Source organism: Hemitrygon akajei, chromosome 6 (assembly GCF_048418815.1).
Source record: "Hemitrygon akajei chromosome 6, sHemAka1.3, whole genome shotgun sequence".
NCBI classification, from domain to species: domain Eukaryota; kingdom Metazoa; phylum Chordata; class Chondrichthyes; order Myliobatiformes; family Dasyatidae; genus Hemitrygon; species Hemitrygon akajei.
In genome coordinates, this window is record NC_133129.1 from 67,353,482 (window position 1) to 67,373,494 (window position 20,013).

The window sequence follows — 20,013 nt, forward strand, 5'->3', positions numbered from 1 at the left end:
ACTTTCACAAACTCCCACAGCACTCAACGACCCTATGATCTCCATCTCTGAGACCAACATGAGAGCATCTGCTTGGAGAGTGAATCCATAGAAAGCATCTGCCCAGATGCTGTACCTGAGTACTGAAGATGTGCTATTTAACCGGCTGGAGTGTTTATGGATTTCTCCAGCCTCTCACTTCAGCACTCCAAGGTACCCACCAGTGCCCAAGAAGACCTTAGGAACCTACCTTAATGACTATCGTCTCAAAGCGATGACATCCATTGTGATGAAGTGCTTCAAGAAGCTGGTTTATGAAGCATATCAGTTCTGCCTCAGGTGACCTGCATCTGTTGCATTTTGCTTACTATCGCTACAGATCAGTAGCAGATGCTCAGCTCTAGAAGAGCTGGAAAATGAAGGTGCATGCGTCAGGATGCATTTCATTGACAACGGCTCAGCATTCAACACTATCATCCCCTCATCACTAAGCTCCAAGACCTGGGCCTTGATGCCTCCCTGTGCAACTGGATCTTTAGTTTTCTCACTGGCAGACCCTAGTTTGTGCAGATTGGCACTAATATCTTCTTCACACTCACTATCAGCATGGCTGCACCACAAGGCTGAGTATTAGTTCCCAGCTTTACTCACTTTATACCTATGATTGTGTGGCTAAAGGCAGCTCTAATGCTGTGTCTAAGTTTGATGATGGCACCGTTATTATTGGCTGAATCAAAGCTGGTGACAAATTAGCATTTAGGAGGGAGATTGAAAATCTGGCTGACGTGCCACAACAATGATCTCTCACTCAATGGCAGAAAAACCAAAGAGCTGATTATTGACTGCATGAGGATGAAGTTGGAGGTCCATGAGCCAGTTCAGAGGTTCAGAGGTGGAGACAGTCAATAGCTTTAAATTCCTAGGTGCTAACATATCAGATGAATGTGTCCTGGGATCAGCAGGTGGCACTACAAAAAAGGCACAACAGCGCCCCTACTTTCTTACAAGCTGGTATAGATTCAGCATGTCACCAAAATCTTTGACAAACTTCTGTAGATGCACAGTGATGAGTATCCTGCTGGTCATGTCATGATCTGGTATGGAAATACCAATAGCCAGGAATGGAAAAGACTGTGGAAAGTAGTGGTTTCAGCCCAGTCCATCGAAGGCAAAACCCTCCCCACAGATTAGCACATTTACATGGAGCTCTGTGATTAGAAGATGAAAGATTAACTTTATCACACGTACATTCAAATATTAAAACATACAGTGAAATGCATTGTTTGCATCAAACCAAGTCAGTGAGGATTGTGCTGAGGACAGTCAAGTCAAGTCACTTTTTATTGTCATTTCAACCATAAATGCTGTTACAGTACACAGTAAAAACGAGACAGCGTTTTTCAGGACCATGGTGTTACATGAAACAATACAAAAACTACACTCAGCTACATAAAAACAAACAGAAAAAAATCTACACTAACTACGGTCCTACCCAGGACTGCATAAAGCGCACAAAACGGTGTAGGCATTACAATAAATAATAAACAAGACAACAGGCACAGTAAAGCCAAGTTTCCTACACCAATATATGATGCCCACACTTACTAACCCTAACCCTAAGCATGCATCTTTAGAATGTGAGGGGAAACCGGAGCACCCAGAGAAAATCCTTGTGGTCCTGGGGAGAATATACAAACATACAGACAGTGCTGAGAATTGAACTGCCATTGGTGATCGCTGGAGCTCTGAATTGGTGGCACTAATCACTATGCTACAGTGCTGCCCCAGCATCTGCAACATCCATCATCAAAGCTGCAACCATTATCCAGGTCATACTCTCTTCTCTCTACTACTATTGGACAGAAGTTGCAGGAGCCTTTGGGTCCCACACTTCCGGTTCAGGAACAGTTATTACCCAACAACCATCAGGTTCCTGACCAGCGTGGATAACTACACTCAACACAACTCTGAATTGATTCCACAACCTACCAACTCACTTTCAGGACTCTTTACAACTTGTGTTGTTGGTAATTTTTTTTTAATCTGCACAGTTTGTCTTTAGCAGGTTAATTGCTTGACGGTGTGTAAGTACAGTTTATTATAGATTCTATTGTACTTTACTTTTTCCTGTAAGTGCTTGCTAGCAAGTGAATCTCAAGGTAGCATGTACACACTTTGATAATAGATTTACTTTGACCCTTTATTTTTAACTCTCCGACCATTCTCAAGCCTGTAACATCATCTAGCTAAATCATAACTGAGATATTTCTTAATTTTCACTCTTGGTTAATAACCCAAAAGATTCTTATCTTATAAAAAATTATCAATCTAGTTTTAAAATGTTCTGTTCACTCAGTATTTGCAGAATTTTTGGCTTGGGAGTGGGAATAGGGTTACATAGTGTATTTATAGTATATTTTGTGTGAAGAAATTTTCCTAACATTTCCTTTGAGCAGTCTTAATCCAACTTTAAGGTGCTCCTTGGTTCTGAATTCTCTCACAGGAAATATTTTTCCTATCAATTTCATCCTTTCAATTTTTATGATGTACAAAATCTAACCTTAATTATTTCACGTGTTCTTCAAAATTTAAGATAATACAAATCTAATCTATGCAATTAGTCCTTTAATCTAAACTGTTCTTACCCCAGTATAGTTTTAATGGAATAGAAAAAGCCATATAGTTTATCTTAATAAATCTGGTATGTTATTTCTTGTGGCTCATGTTGTAAAGTTGAGTAAAAGTTTTGCTTTAATATGACAATGTCATTCTATTTCTTCCCTTGAGTGTAATCGGGCACAAAGTAAACATTGAAGATCTCATTATTCAGCATTATAGTACTAGATCAGTATTTTAATTGTCAGTGATGATTTGTGACTGCAATATGTGATTGCTTTCAATTTGCTTCAGTAAATTATTTTGAGTACTGCCTTGTAATAAATTACGTGACAAATATTTTGTGCTTTCCTTGCAGGCCAGATAGTTTACAAAAGAACCAAAAAATAGAATTTGAAAGAAACCAAGAAAGATTTGAATTTTTAAAGGTATTTCTTTTTCTATAGTGTTCTCCATGGTTCTGCAATAAAAATGTATTTTAATATATTTTTAATGAAGATCCAGTAGCTTTTGGTTTTGAACTGGTGAACTGAAAGAGATTCTCCAAAGACACTTGTCGGGGAAGAGGCTAGAAAAGGACCAGAATTCTGAAACAATTCCAGTTCCAGCCAGAATTGGAAAAAGAGTAGGAGATGATGGAAAATCACATGAACTGTGCTCAAAACTTACTATTTATTCATTTATTGAGTTGAATTTGTATCATAAAGGTGTATAAATGTGTTTTTATATTATGTGAAAACTTAAGAAAAGATTATTCTGCAGATCTTTCATTATCATTCTAGTTCTAGAATTTCTTTCTTGCTTCCAACCATTTGGGTCTAATAGTCATTAATGACACTGATTAAAATAGTTAAAAAAATACCTGGCACATATTGCCTACAAAAGTGGCACATAGCTAAACTATGAGGCAGGAAATACCAAGTCACTCCCAGTTTTTTGACTCAAGCACACGATGCGAGAAATGCCCAGAATCTGTAAGAAGAGGAACAGTGATAATTTCTGGATGGAGACCCTTTGTCAGAACTGAAAAGAAGCAAAAGAAATTTGCAGAGCTGCAGGAGGGCGGGGGAGGAAATGACTCAATATGACTTCTACGGCCTCGGGTAACTTACGCCTTCCTCTCTCTCCCTGACCTGCCAGTCTTGTCTTCTGCACTTGCCTATGCTCTTGTTCTCCGTCTGCTCCCATTCACTCATTGACCAGATAAATTTGCTTACAGCTTATCCCCATCATCAATTCGGTTAACAGAGAGATTCCCTCACCCTGCAACTTTACAACCTTCACTTTGTCTTCTTTTTAGTTCTAACGAAGCAGCTTTGACATAACTCTTTCGTTCCCCATAGATGTGGCTTGACCGGAGTATTTTGAGTACTTTGTTTTTGTTTTAGATTTACAACACCTAAGTCTTAAAAAAGATTCTGTATTCTGATTTGGTTGATCTCAGTCATGTTGGCCCTTGGGAGGCTAAAATTGGCTTTGGGGCATCTGTGTATTATATGGTGGGAAGGTGGGGAAGATGTTCTTCTATCGCTTGGTTCCCCTGTAACTTGCAGGAAAAATTTGCCAATGCTTTTTACTCACTAACACGGGGAAGTAAATCAACAAAATGGGTATTTTGGTAAACAATGTGAAGTTGTAACATAAAGAGATGGGTATTGTAAGTAATGCATTTTGAGAACACCCAGACAATGGCCCATGACAATTTTTGGCTTGGGATGGCAAACAATGATCTATTATTTCCAGTTCCATTCTTGAAAGGAAACAGACTCATGAATAACAAAATTAGATTTAATATATAGTGGATTTACTTTCTGTTTATCACTAGCAATGTTTTTTAATGTATTATGAAACAAAGAATAATGATAAGACCATAAGACATTGAATCATTTGATAATACAGTGGATTCTGGTTAATTGGGACTCATTGGGACTAGTACACTTTGGCCCAATTAACTGCTGCCCCAATTAGCCAAAGTTTTATGGAGGTAGTTAAAGAGATATATAAAAAAAAGACCAACTAACATTTAGCTGAATAACAAATTATGTATGTAAATGAAATACAGACAAATTAGAACACTACCAATATCACTAAGGTACTATAAGATTGTATTAGTTCTTAACAGTTACCAACAAAGGAATTCATCTGTGTTCTTTTCATTGACTGTAAGTGAACAAAATCAGCAGACACTCCCAATGCAGATAATCGACTGCCTTCATACAATGCTTTCAACGTTTGCATCCTGCAAATCTTCATTTTCAAGATGATTGTTGATACCTTCAAATTCTTCAGAGTTCCTAAATTGTTGAAGTAGCAAAATTGTTTCATTTTCATTCCTGGCTGTGTCTGGCATCTCCAACCCTGACTGCTTGAAACCACAGTGAGCAAGACAATTCTGAATTGTCTTACTGCTTATTACTCACCAGCTTATTAGTGACAAAAATCATTGTTTTATGAACACAAACATACGCAACTGCTCTTATTTAAAAACTGTTCACTCTTAAGCACAGTGTAGTGTCTAATGACCCCACAGGTGCATATGACTGACAATAGTTAGAAACAGTTTGGAAATAGACTCCTGTCCCAATTCAGCGGCATAGTGTCTCAAATCAACAAAGTGAATCCTAGCTATTTTATCAATTCGTTTTTGTTCTCTAAGAGTTGTCTCAAATAACCAGGATCAATAACCCTGATTGGCCTAATTAGCCAGAACCCATTGGAATTTCTTTAGTTAAAAATATCTACATGCTTTCAGCATAAATGTTTTTGAATTGTAAGTTTGAACATGCATGTAAACAGCAAAGTTTAGATTGTGATAATGCAGAGTGATAGCCATGTCAAAATGGAGTTCAAGGCAGATAGTTTACCACAGTTTAAAAAAAAAATCAAGTTCTAGAAATTTTGCAGCTGGAGGTACTTTAAATATTTTTTGCTTATATATTTTGCTGCCTTTAAATACTAAGAAATCTCTGTCTAAATTGAGTGTTTATTTTTCAAATTGCAGCTTGTTTGCAAAAATTGATTAAGAAGTGATTCTTTTGTTTACCCTGTCTTTTTATCTCGATGTACAGTGCAATGGTTTTGGCACCCTTGATTTGCATTTAGCATTGCAATGTGTATATAAATTACCTTCAGTTTTAAATCTTTCCTTGTCTTTCTCCTTAAATTAAAGTGGGGCTCTAAAGCTTTTCAAAATCTGAAGATCATTCCTCCGGGCTCAGGGATCATCCATCAGGTGAATCTAGAATATTTAGCACGGGTGGTATTTGATCATGATGGATGCTACTACCCCGACAGTCTCGTGGGTACGGATTCCCACACAACAATGATTGATGGGCTTGGAGTCCTCGGCTGGGGTAAGCTACTTGCTAAGCATTATGTTTGATAATTAATTTTATTTTCTTTATATGAAAGTGGCTATTATTTTGTTCTTCCAGAATTATTTCAGATATTGAATTGCTTAAAGCACATTTTCAGTTTTAAAGATTTATTTTCGAAAATCTTTAACATTTGTAGAAATGGTATCATTAGTCTCGCCCTAAAACATGCCTTGTACAGATTCTATGATAATCTAGAGAAATGTGGAATTCTACTTGTTGGGATTTATGGTGATTCATTTAGATGTGTATAATTTCTTAAAAATACTACTATTAGTTAAATGCAGATTACAAGAGAATACATTTGCAACACTAAAGCTGGGAAGTTTTGTTCAGGGTTTCAAGCAACTGAGAATAGACTATGAAACCTACTAGGTGTTCTAGTAAGTGTCCATGCATATTATTAAAATGAAAGTTTTCTTTATAACATTATGGAGGTCTCAGTCTCTAGAGGAAATTGGAAGTTGAGCATATTCTAGCTAAGTTTGAAACGATTTTGACACGGAATCAAAGGACATTGGGGATCAGTGAATATTATTGTGTGTATCTGCAGTTTGCTTGGCTGCATCATTCGGAGTATACCTTCAGCTCCCTTGTTACTGAGTTTTGGCATTTCTTCCCTAATCTCTCAACAACTTGCTCCTTAAAACCCATTTCTGATCAACCCTCCCTGTGTCGAGTACAAATGCTCAATTGCCAGTAGAATATGTAGTTTCATTCAAAGTGTATGCTGCTGGATTAACATTTCAAGAGTTTTATATGTCCTGAGATGTTTCGAATTGATGGTTTAATTTTTGTTTTGCAGGTGTGGGTGGAATTGAGGCTGAAGCAGTGATGCTTGGCCAACCCATTAGCATGGTTCTTCCAAAAGTGGTTGGTTATAAGTTAGTAGGAGCTCCAACTTCTTTGGCAACATCAACAGATATAGTCCTCACAATTACAAAAGTGAGTACCCCTATATTCTCATATAAGGGTGGAGTAATTCACTCCTAAATCATTGGAATCAAATTTTGTAAGTTAATAGGCAGCTGCTCCATAATAAGCAATCAGAAATTGTTAAATTTTAGTACCATGGTATTCAAGCTTTGGAAGTCAAACGTGTCTTATATTTTCATAAAATTAATTGTAACCAATTTCATATTTCTCTGTTATTGCATCAACTTCAGAAACAATTAAATTATTATTAATCTGGATAATTAAAACTCCCACACTGAGGCTTTCCTTTTTGCTTTATTATTCTTTAAAGCATCTTCGCCAAGTTGGAGTTGTTGGGAAATTTGTTGAATTCTTTGGCCCAGGTGTAGCACAACTGTCCATTGCTGATCGAGCAACTATTGCCAACATGTGTCCAGAGTATGGGGCAACAGCGGCTTTCTTTCCAGTGGATAATGTAAGCATTAAGTATCTGGAACAAACAGGTAAGAACGTGGAAACTATCTTTATAAATGAACAGTTCATAATCTGGATTTATTCTTTCTCGCCATCATTTAGTGAATACTACTAAAATACCTATGATTATTCAACAATGGAATTGTGGACTTTGTATAGCACAGATAGAGGCTGTTCAAAGAAATGTCCTAATTCTGGCAAACAAAAAGACTTTAAATCATGTCTAATACCTGCTGACTTCAAACCCTAGACCTTGTAAAGTTCCTTACTTTCAAATACTTATCTAATTTAATTTTAAAAGTTTTAATTTAAACTACCTCCAATGCCTTTCTAAGCAAAGCATTCTAGATCCTAACGTTCTCCTATTTTAACGGCTCATGTAAAGTTGAGTAACAGATTTTCTTTAATACGGCAGTGTTGTTCCATTTCTTCCCTTGAGTGTAATCAGGAAGGAAATGAATGTTGAAGATCTCATTATTCAGCATTGTAGTACATGTGAATGAAATCAGTATTGTGAATGGAAGAATTGCTTGATATTTCCTTTTATTTTAGAGTAGCATAAATAATAATTGTCAGTGATCAATACCATGCTGATCCTGTAATGAGTTGAAAAACAGAAACAAGAAATTTGGGAAATAAGCTGATAGGCAATCTTCTTAGCCACAGGAAAAATGTAGAATGCAGTGAAGCCTGAACCTGGTAAATGGAAGTCGCAACGTAATTATAAAAGACATTAAAAAAAATCAGAACTTAATGCTGTAGGAAAATTTGACATGACCACGTACCTATATGGACATTTAAATTGGTAAATTGGTTTATTGTTGTCACATGTACTGAGGTACAGTTAGAAGCTTGTTTTGATGGTGTAAATACAAATAATTTCATTACATCATTGCATTGAGCAAAACAAGGGAAAAGCAATAACAGATTCCAGAATACAGTTACAGAAAAAATGCAGTGCAGTTAGATAATAAGTTGGATGGTCACAGTGACGTAGATTGTGAGGTCAAGAGTCCATCTTATCATATTAGGAAATTGTTAAATAGTCTTGTTATAGGAGGATAGAAGATGTGCTTGAGCCTGGTGGTACATGCTTTCAGGCTTTTGTATCTTCTGCCTGATGGGAAGGGGGTGAAGAGAGAATGTCTAGGGTGCCAAGGGTCTTTGATTTGCAGGCTATTTCACTGAGGCAGTGAGAAGTGTAGGTAGAGTCCTCGGAGAGGAGGCTGCTTTCTGTGATATGCTAAATAGTGTCCACAACTAGCTGTGATTTCTTGTGTTCACGAGCGGAGTAATTGCCGTACTAAATTGTGATGCATTCGGCTTGGATGCTTTCTATGGTGTATCAATGAAAATTGATTAGCATCAAAGGGGACATGCAAACTTTCTTTATATGGTTTGTTTTTAATATAGTTGCACATGGATAGTATTGAAATACTTTGCTTTTTAGAGTCTCTTTTGCATTGTGACATCAAGTTTTTAACTACTTTGTTTCTGGAAACCAATAGTTTTTGCTGTGTTCTCTTCCTCCTTTAAGGTCGAGATAAAAATAAGCTGAGTTACATTGAAAGATATCTTAGAGCTGTTGGAATGTTCCGAGATTTCAATGATCCTTCCCAGGATCCGGAATTTACCCAGGTAAAGTTTATTGCTGCACACTTAGATAATTATTAGCTTTTGAAGAAATCTCAAGTCAAATTTTAGGTTTTTTTGTAACATGCAAGGTAGTTTCAGGTTTTTGAGTCTCATTACAACTGTGCCTTTCATGACCTTGGTAAGTATCAGTGTTTCCTGAAGTGTATTTGCTCCTAATAAGGTTGACAGTATAGGGACTTGCTTAGGGGCAAATAATGGAAAGTGGTTTAGAGGAGGGATAAATATCCATTTGAGTTTGATTTTCCAAGGAAGTTCCCATTTGAAGTAACCTACTGAAATTAGTTCTTTTAACCCTTCTGATGTGTGTAGTTGAGTCCTTTTGCCTGTAATTCTCTTTGTACTTTCACCTGATGTTTGTTGTGCTTTAACTAGTCCTGGCATATTCTTCAACCTAGTTTTTTTTATTAAGCATTTAATTTTGTCCATGGTTTTTTTTTCCTGATATTTTTCAAATGATGAGTCTACACGCCCTGAGTCTACCATCCTAGAGACCTTTCCTATCCTGGACCCACTCTAATATTTATTAGAAGTATATTTTGGATGTTGTCATCATTCTTTGCTTCAACATTCTTTTCATAACTACCCCAGGCTTCTCCTTAGTCTCACATTTACCATACGCTTTTGAAAATCCCTGCTATTGTTGGCATTCCTCCATTTCTACACCAAAATTTTCAACACTGACATTCAACACTCAGCAGGGTTTTGAATCTTAATCAGGAGTCATAGCATTCTGTGCCTTCTGGTGCCATGTCCCCTTACTATCCAACTGGAGGAGGAGCGCTTACGGGACTGCTTTGAGTTGGTGGACTGGACAATATACAGGGATTCATTTGAATGAATATACCACAGTTGTCACTGACTTCAGTAAGGCCTGTGTGGATGAATGTGTGCCTTCAAGAACGTACCTGACATGGATGAATCAGGAGATTTGTAGCCCGCTCTGGGCTAGAAATGTGGCATTCAAGACTGGTAATCCAGTGGTATACAAGACAGACAGACAGACGTACTTTATTGATCCAGAGGGAATTTGGGTTTCGTTACAGCCGCACCAACCAAGAATAGTGAAGAAATATAGCAATATAAAACCATAAATAATTAAATAATAATAAGTTAATCATGCCAAGTGGAAATAAGTCCAGGACCAGCCTATTGGCTCAGGGTGTCTGACACTCTGAGGGAGGAGTTGTAAAGTTTTATGGCCACAGGTAGGAGTGACTTCCTATGATGCTCAGTGTTACATCTCGGTGGAATGAGTCTCTGGCTGAACGTACTCCTGTGCCTAACCAGTACATTATGGAGTGAATGGGAGTCATTGTACAAGATGGCATGCAACTTGGACGGCATCCTCTTTTCAGAAACCACTGTCAGAGAGTCCAGTTCCACCCCCACAACATCACTGGCCTTATGAATGAGTTTGTTGATTCTGTTGGTGTCTGCTACCCTCAGCCTGCTGCCCCAGCACACAACAGCAAACATGATAGCACTGGCCACCACAGCCTCGTAGAACATCCTCAGCATCATACGGCAGATGTTAAAGGACCTCAGTCTCCTCAGGAAGTAGAGACGGCTCTGACCCTTCTTGTAGACAGCCTCAGTGTTCTTTGCCCAGTCCAGTTTATTGTCCATTCGTATCCCCAGGTATTTTTAATCCTCCACCATGTCCACACTGACCCCTTGGATGGAAACAGGGGTTACCGGTGCCTTAGCCCTCCTCAGGTCCACCACCAGCTCCTTAGTCTTTTTCACATTAAGCTGCAGATGATTCTGCTCGCACCATGTGACAAAGTTTCCCACCGTAGCCCTGTACTCAGCCTCATCTCCCTTGCTGATGCATCCAACTACGGCAGAGTCATCAGAAAACACCTGAAGATGGCAAGACTCTGTGTTGTAATTGAAGTCCGAGGTGTAGATGGTGAAGAGAAAGGGAGACAGGACAGTCCCCTGTGGAGCCCCAGTGCTGCTGACCACTCTGTCTGACACACAGTGTTGCAAGTGCACGTACTGTGGTCTGCCAGTCAGGTAATCAATAATCCATGACACCAGGGAAGCATCCACCTGCATCACTGTCAGCTTCTCACCCAGCAGAGCAGGGCGGATGGTGTCCAGGTCCAGGTACAACTTACGGAAGGCTATTTTAAGAGCAGAAAAACAATTCCATTTGAGGTTAGAGACAGAATTGGATGCATGTTAGCTCTGGCATGGTTTTCAGGCCATTATTTCCTACAAAGTGAAAGTTAACATCCTGAACGGCTGTGATGCTTTGCTCCCACATGAGCTCAGAGCTTCTTATGCTCACTTTGAAAGGAACATCCGAGTTACACATCTTCTGAAGTCTGTACCGCGGCTGCAGAAGCACAGATTTCACGACATATGCCAGTGATATTAAACCTGAATCTGATTTTTCTGGTACTTTACAGCTAGTTAAATATTGTCACTTGCAACAATCACAACAGTTGGTTTGTGCACAGCAAGCTTTCACAAACAGCAATGTGATAATGACCACTTAATCTCTTTATGCATACCTCACTCAACATTTTTAGCAGCTCGAAAGGGAGCCAATAAAATATAAAGTTCTATATACACACATCTTCAAGGATATTCTGCTAAGTATGTTTCTATTAATATTGAAATATGCATGGAGAAACACATTATATGAATGCTGTTTCACTAATTTAACTGCACTTTTTAGAATTTAGAAGCTTCCCTCAGCCTCTTTGGACCAATCACTTCATAGTGTAGTAACTTTTACCTGCACCCAGACAAAAGTTCTGAGTACATTTTTTCATGCTTTCCTTAAAACAATCTTGTTCCAGTTTCTTATATTCAGACATTCACAATAAAAGCAAAGAATGCAGATGTCAGAATCTTGAAATACAACAAATAATGCTAGGAAAAACTCAGCTGGCTGGGCAGTATCTGCATTGTGAAAAGTAATCAGATTTTCTTTACATGATTAGAACGACATAGCACAGGAACAAGCCCTTCAGCTAACGATGTATCAAGCTAATTAAGCTAGTAATTTAAGACCTAACTAAACTAATTCCTTCTGCAAACAAATGTCCATATCTCCCTATTGTTGGCACATTCTTGTACCTATCTAAGAGCCTCCCATCACCACCCTGGTAGTGCATTCCAGGCACATGCCAATCTGTGTATTAAAAAAACCTTGCCCCTCACATCTCTTTGCAACTTACCCCTTCTCACCTTAAATGTGTGCTTAAATTAGACCTTAAATTAGACATTTAAACCCTCAAGGACAGGATACTGACTGCCTACTCTGTCTATGCTTCTCTTAAGCCTATAACCCTGTATTTGATCTTCTATCAGCTTATGCTGCTCCAGAGAAAGCAACCAAGTTTGTCTAACCTCTCCTTGGAGCACGTTCTCTCTAATCCAGACAGCACCCTGGTAAACTACTTCTCCCTTCACTTCCTCCTTATAATGGGTGACTAATTGAATGGCATATTCCTGCAGTGGAGTTGTATGAAGCTGCAAAATAACTTAATTACTCTTGTACTCATTGTCTCAACTAATAAGGGCAAACATGTCACATGTCTTCTTTACCACCCTTTCAACCGGTGCAGCTACTTTAAGGAAGCTATTAACTTGGACCCAAGATCCCTCTGTACATCAACACTTTTAAGGGTCTTGTCATTAACAGTGTACTGCTCCTTTTACATTTGATCTCCCAAAATGTAAGATCCCACAGTTGGCTGGACTAAACTCCATCCCCATTTCTCTGCCCAAATCTGCAGCTGGTCTATATCCTGCTATAATACTTGGCCCTTTTTTATCCTACCAGAACACCACCAATATTTGTATTGTATGTGAATTTACCAATCCACCCATCCACATTTTAATCCATGTCATTCATATTGATTACAAACAGCAGAAGTCCCAGTATGAATCCCGGTATAATACCCTCTGCCTTCTACGGGCAAGTCAGCTCTGAATCCAAATGGCCAATTCTTTGTGAATTCCATGGATCTTAATCTTCTGGATGTCAAACACCTTACTACAATCCACGTAGAAAACATCCATAGCATTATCTTCATCGAGCAACTTCAGCACTTACTCAAAAAACTCAGTCAAGTTAGTAACACCCAAGTTGTCTGACACAAAGCCATGCTGACTATCCTTAATTACGCCATGGTTTCCCAAATGCTCTCAAATCCTACACCTAATGGTTCTTACCAGAGTGGAGGAACAATCTTGGTTTTGTCATCCATAGATCTTTCAAAGTTGTCACACAAGTTGATAGAAAGATTAAGAGGGTATGTGGTGTGCTGGTTTTCATTAGTCAGGGGACTGAGTTCAAGAACCACAAAGTAATGTAGCTCAATAAAACTCTGCTTGCACTACACTTGGAGTATTGTGTTCAGTTCTGGTCGCCTCACTATAGGAAGGACATTTACTTTACTTTATTGTCACCAAACAATTGATACTAGAGCGTACAATCATCACAGTGATATGTGATTCTGTGCTTCGCGCTCCCTGCAGTACAAATCAAAGTAAATATAATAAAAATTTAAATTATAAATCATAATTAGAAAATAGAAAAGGGAAAGGTAGGTAGTGCAAGTCAGGTCCAGATATTTGGAAGGTACGGCATTTCAGAGAGGATGCAGAGGAGGTTTATCAGAATGCTGCTTGGATTAGAGGCCATGTCTTATGAGGAAAGGTTGAGCAAGCTAAGGCTTTATCCTTTGGAGTAAAGGCACTTAATGGGGATATAAAAGAGACATTGATAGAGTGGACAGCCGTTGCCTTTATCCTGGGGCAGAAATTCTAATGTACTAGGGCATGATTTTAAGAGGAAAGCATGGGGGTGGAGGGGGTGGTTTCAGAGCTAGTTTGTGTTTTTTTACACAGAGTGGTAAGTATGTGGAACACACTGCCAGGGTTGGTCTGTTGAAACTATGTGTTATAGTTATGTGGTCTTTGTCAGTTAGTCTTTTATCAATTATGGTATTGTCTGCACTGTTGAAACTATATATTAACTGTAACTATGTGGTTTTGTGTAGGTCTTGTAGCTTTAGGTTTGTCTGATGGGTTTGTAGTTCCTTTCCGGGGAACGTGCTAAGACAGTAGCATGATATCGATACGCAGCAGCCTCTCCGGACTCTGGATTGGGGATTACCAAATGTTATGTGGTTTTTCTTGTGTGGTCTGTTTTGTGCTTTTTCGTGATATCATTCCAGAGAACGTTGTCTCATTTTTTAACTGCATTGTATTTGTGGTTTATAAATGACAATAAACTGAATCTGAATCTGATATATCAAGGGGATTCAAGAGATTCTTGGATGGGTACATGGATGAAAGAAAAATGGAGGGCTGTGTGGGAGCAGAATGTTAGATTGATCTTGGAGTAGCTTAAAAGTTTGGCACAACATTGTGACCAAGGAGCCAAAGGGCCTGTACTGCACTATATTTATCTATGTTCTAATAATTCTCTGCAGTAGGTTCTCTACCACTGATGTATTGCTCACTAGTTTATAGTTTTTGGGATTATTCCTATTTCTCTCGAATAATAGATCATCAAGATGGTGTAGAGCTCCAATAATCATAGAGGTTTTGGCTCAGACATAATTTTTCTTTTTGGTTTGTAGAGATGGTTTTGGGGGTCAGCACAGTATGTTAGGGTCAGGTGAGGGTTTAAGCACTGGGATGAGGTGGAGTTAGAGGTCAGAGGTAGTAAGCAGAGTCCGAGGCAGAAACTGGAGTCTGAGTCCCTGAGAGCAGAGGTTGGTTCAGCAGGCCTTGAGGACAAAGACTATTGTTCCCTGCAGGGATATCAAGGATAACACTCCAGGTTGGCAAATCCTAGGGCCTGAGGTCCAATGTCAACAGTTCAATAATCGGGAATATGTGCTTTGCTGATTTGTTCTTTGTCCCCACGTAAGAGCCCAATTACCGTGAAATTGGCCAGCAGCACAATCAAGATTTTAAAGTACACACTTGCAGTACAATAATTTTTTATTTTATCCTAGAAACATTATCTCATTCAATTTCCAAAGTGTAAGGCATACTGATGTATCTTTTAGCCCTGCAGTAAATGCACAAAATTAGTGCAGGCACTTCATGCAGATAATGGACTGCCTTCCTACATGAAGTAGTGTAAAAAGTCACTATTTTTATTTTGTCTGAGTTTTTGTTCTTATAGGAGTTGTCTCAAGTAAGTGGCTGCCCTGATTAACCAAAGGCCCAGTTAACCAGAATCCATTGTACAGAACAGGGGGAAATCTGTTGGTAGCAGACACTGCATGGGTTGATCTGAATGGAGAGGTTAATCACATAAAAGTTGTGGACAAGAGGAACTAAAACGTAAATGAGATTGGACAACTTGAGAGCAGAAGTAAGGAAAATGGAACAATTTTGTTTGATGGCATCAGTTATAGTAAAGGAAAGCTTCTATCCAGGGAACAACTTTTTTTTTAGAAGCACTGGTGTAAAAGGTGTCATCAAAACAGGATAGAACTGAAGAAAGTAGGAAAATGAATTGGAGACCTTATGAAAATCTCTGTCGAAGAGGGTGGCTGTTGGTTGGAGGTGTACAGTATTGATAATATTCAGCTTATTTATTAGTTTACTTACATCATGATTGTCCAAATTATCAGAGCTTAGGGATTCAAAGATATAATTGGGAAAGTGCTGGACAAGAGGAGAAAAATAGAATTGTGATACATAGAAGTTTTGAGACAAAGCAGGCTAAATCAGTGGGTCTGTAAGGATGGTTCTTGGCGATGAGTTTAAAAAAAAAGTGTGAGCATTTGGGTGACTGTGCTCGGAGGCTGTGTTGAGTAAATTTCAAGAGGAAATGAGTGAAATAACTATTTGGGAAATTGTGGTTTGATGTTCAGTGGTGGGGTCTGTGGCTGGGGACGTATTCCAGTTTGGAGGTCTAAGAAAGTATTGGAGACTGGCATTCAACATTATTGAGGCAGAAGTTGAATTAACAAATAACAGCACTGGACTTGTCTATAGGGTACTAGTATCACTGACATTCAGTTTCTCCTGATTCTCACCCTATTCCAGACAGCTTCCTGTTTATCCTCCCCCTTTGACTTCAAAGCCAATCTTAAACTTTGTCTTTCTCCTTCTGAGATGCTGCTTAACCAGTTGAGTATTTCCAGAATTTTCTATGCTTATTTCAGATAACCAATCGCTATAGCTTCTTGCTTTTCAAGGACATATGTGGATTTGACAGAGAAGTGAAGTTGAGGCAGATTAGTTAAGATTTATTGAATGACAAAGCATGCTATATGGCTTCATTTCATTTCTTATTTTTAATGGGTTGACTTGTTTCTATGTAGTGTACGTAAGAAAGTAACACTTTAAAGGTTGATAGATTATAAAATTTGCTTTATTGCATAATTAAATATGCTTTGTGGGCAATGAAAATGAATGTTATATGGAAAATGTTCTTTTAGATCAGATAAAACAAAACAAATTTTGAATTAGCACGTGCCTATTATGATTGTTACATAGAAACTAGCGAGTTTATTTAATTAGCTTTCCATGACACATTAAAGAGAGCAAATAAAAGCAGTTCTGTGAACATCAGTGATGTGTAGTATATGCAAAAATTCAGAATGTGCAAAAATGCTTTTCAGATGCTATATGACCAGATATTGACATGTTGAATTCTTCTCTAGTTCAGCAGAACTGTAATAAAAAGAGGAAAAAAGTGTTTTCATAGAGCAATTATTGCATTCATGAACTCTCACAAAATGCTTTCTTTTGTTCCGTGCAGACTGTGGAACTGGATCTTAGTACTGTGGTATCATGTTGTAGTGGTCCTAAGCGACCTCAGGACAAAGTGGCCATGTCCGATATGAAACAAGATTTTGAAAGTTGTTTGACTGCAAAGGTGAGTTGCAAAAATGCCATCTACCAATAGAAGTACATTGCAATGCAAGTTTTATTTTGAGGATAAACTGGCTAAAAGCTAGCATCCAGTTACGTACTTGTTAAAGGAGAGTGTCCAGTTAGAGTGCCTTTGATTTCAATGCTGCAATCGTAGCTGTTTCCATTGCATTAGTACTCTGAATTCAGAAAATGCACAAATGGTGGACAGATTTTACAATACTGTCAAAAGATTTGTCAACAGATTTTACAACACTGTCAATAGATTTGTTGACAGATTTGATAATGCCGTCAATAGATTAGTTGAAAGATTTTACAATACTGTTAATAGATCTGTTGATAGTATTATAAAAATCTGTGGCATTGGCTCAGAAAATGCAGTGCCAAAAGGCAACAAACTGCAAACACAAATGGAAAATAGAAAGAAGTAATAATAATAAATCAGCAATAAATATCGAGAGCATGTGATGAAGAGTCTTTGAAAGTGAATCCATAGGTTGTGGGAACAGTTTAAAGTTCAAAGTAAAATTTATTATCAGTGTACATACATGTCACCACATACAACTCTGAGATTTTTTTCTGTGGGTATACTTAACAAATCTCTAGAACAGTAACTGTAAACAGGATCTGTAGACTAAACATTAGGAACTGTAAATGATAAACTGCAAATGCAGATAATAAATAAAGCAATAAATAACAAGATAAAAGAGTCCTTAAATGAGTGTAGTTATCCTCTTTTGTTCAATAGCCTGATGGTCGAGGGGTAGTAACTGTTCCTGAACTTGCTGGTGTGGACCCTGAGGCACCTGTATCTTCTTCCTGGATTCTTGAGACAAAAACCTTAAAATAACTTACAAAACAATAGATGCTAATATAATACCTAGGATAGGACATGCAGTGTTTTGACTCTGCTCTATTATGGTGTAAGATCATGATATTAACTGTCAGTGAGGTGGCAAGAGTGGAACATCAGAATCTTTCTGCATAGGTGAATTAAGGTAGGCTGAACCTTATCTCATCCTTAAACACCTTGCAGACTTGTACACAATGTAACTTTATTGAGAGAAATGCTTATTTAACACCAAGTAAAAGAAGACTTATATCAGAAACAAAATACTGTTGGAAATAATCTAAAATCAGCATAGAATATGCTATGTATTCAGTAGACTAAATACCATCTGGCAAGAGAAGCAGAGTTAATATTTCTTGCTGATAAAGCTTAAATCAGAACCTTGTATCGCTAGGCTTATATTGATATGCCAATTACAAGAGGAAATGGATTGTTTTCCCTTATTTAAATGATTAAACATGATGGGATATTCTTATGAAAATAGGCTGTTCAGTCCTGTATCTTTTTTGTTTTGCATACTGTTTAATCTTTGTAACTGTGCGAATTCCAAGAATTTACCTGCATTGTTAAAACTAGTGCTTTTAAAAATGAAAGTAACTTGTTTCCTGTACAAAACCTTTGTCCCGTCAATTGCAAAAAAGTAGAGAGCGTTCTTTGCTTTAATGATTGTCCTTGACCTTGTTTTTTGGTTGGGACACTTCCATTTTAGCACTGTCCTTGGGTTTGTCCAGTTGACAGTGTTACAAACTTTCAAGGAAGTTGTCTACTGATAATGAGATGATAAATACACTGAAGGGAATAAAGACACTGATAGGAATTTTGTGTTTTAGCACATTAAATTAAATTATCAATTTGTGATTTAAATCGATGTGCTAGAAAATGGCTCTATATTGGCTCTCTTTTTCCTCGAGTTTAACCTCATCCATCTGAAAGTTTGAATGGAAAATCGAGAATGAAGAATTGCAATAAAGCTAAGTTTTCTTTGTCTTTAATTTCTCTCTCTCTCTCCCCGGCACTTAATTTTAGCAAGGATTTAAAGGATTTCAGATTGCACCGGTTCGGCAAAACGACAAAGTGACGTTTAAGTACAACACGCAGGAATACGAGTTGTGCCATGGCTCAGTGGTAATTGCTGCTATCACCAGCTGTACCAACACCAGCAACCCGTCTGTGATGTTAGGAGCAGGTTTGTTACTTGGTTACCTTCCTGGACTTGGCTGTAGTGAAGTTGCTTATGAGTTTTGCCTGTCAAGTATGTTGTGCAGACAATTTGTACTACGTAGATTAAATTGATAAGGTATTGTATTTCCCAAGGAGCACTGTATCATGTATTAAACTGTTGAAGGTGAGTTGTGTTTAGTCTCTTAAATGTACAGAAAGTCAAAATAACTGTAAAATCAAAGACTGGTTAGGATTTGTATAGTTTTGAGGTTAACTAGTGCTTGTGTATTTTTTCTATGAAACCAAAAGAGACAAGTGTGGAATGACTTCTGTGCATATATATCTCCACTTGTAGTATTAGTTGGATAATTTCGGTATTATAACCAAGACTCACCGATGTAGATAACATTGCTGTAGATAACAATGTGGTCGCTGTCAGCAGTGTAGGTAACATTGCCAGTGGCTAATCATGTCCTTAAATCCTACAAAGTTCCAAGTGTGAACACAATGTGCCACACAGTGGTAGAATGTAAGTTTGCAACTATAGTGCCCAATAATCTTAGTGGCTGAACCTTGGGTAATTTCCAAGGCATGGGAAATCAGTAAGGCATACAAGCTGACTTCTAGAGATTTTGAACCAGGGCACTTGCTCCATAGTTGTGTTGAAAAGGCACCAAATTCTCAGAAGAAGCTAACACATTCCACATTAGAATAATTCTGGGTGCTTTTATTCTAAAATAGAAAATGACAGTTTTGAAAGTACCAATCAGGCTAGCAGTAAGTGCAAAAAGAGAAGCAGTTAGTGTCTGATTCATAACCTTTCATAAAAAACTGATATATTTCAGGTATGACAAGAGTTACACAAGTGGAGAGATAGGGAAAGAAGGTAGGAAAGAAAATAATATACAAAAATTGACAAATTAAATTTGTTTATTATTGTCATGTACTGTGGTACAGTGAAAAACTTTGAATTGCATGCCATCCCTACCATTCATTTCATCACATCAGTTCCTCAAGGTAGTACAAAGAATAGAAGTAGGAATAGGCTATACAACATACAAGCTGGCTCCACCATTCAATGCCTTGAGTAATCCTGTACCTCAAACTCACATTCCAACCCGG

The 20,013-nt window shown here is 37.9% G+C and overlaps 1 protein-coding gene across 3 annotated transcripts in view; it reads left to right on the plus strand.

Moving 5' to 3' along the window:
- LOC140729131 (cytoplasmic aconitate hydratase) overlaps positions 1-20,013 on the plus strand; it is a 64,468-nt gene that overhangs the window by 24,339 nt on the left and 20,116 nt on the right. For all 3 annotated transcript variants that reach the window (XM_073048569.1, XM_073048568.1, XM_073048571.1), the window contains exons 5-11: positions 2,954-3,023; positions 5,765-5,948; positions 6,775-6,914; positions 7,216-7,387; positions 8,896-8,996; positions 16,768-16,884; positions 18,757-18,916. In XM_073048569.1, coding sequence (XP_072904670.1) covers positions 2,954-3,023; positions 5,765-5,948; positions 6,775-6,914; positions 7,216-7,387; positions 8,896-8,996; positions 16,768-16,884; positions 18,757-18,916 — 944 coding nt within the window. The remainder of the gene's footprint in view (positions 1-2,953; positions 3,024-5,764; positions 5,949-6,774; positions 6,915-7,215; positions 7,388-8,895; positions 8,997-16,767; positions 16,885-18,756; positions 18,917-20,013) is intronic.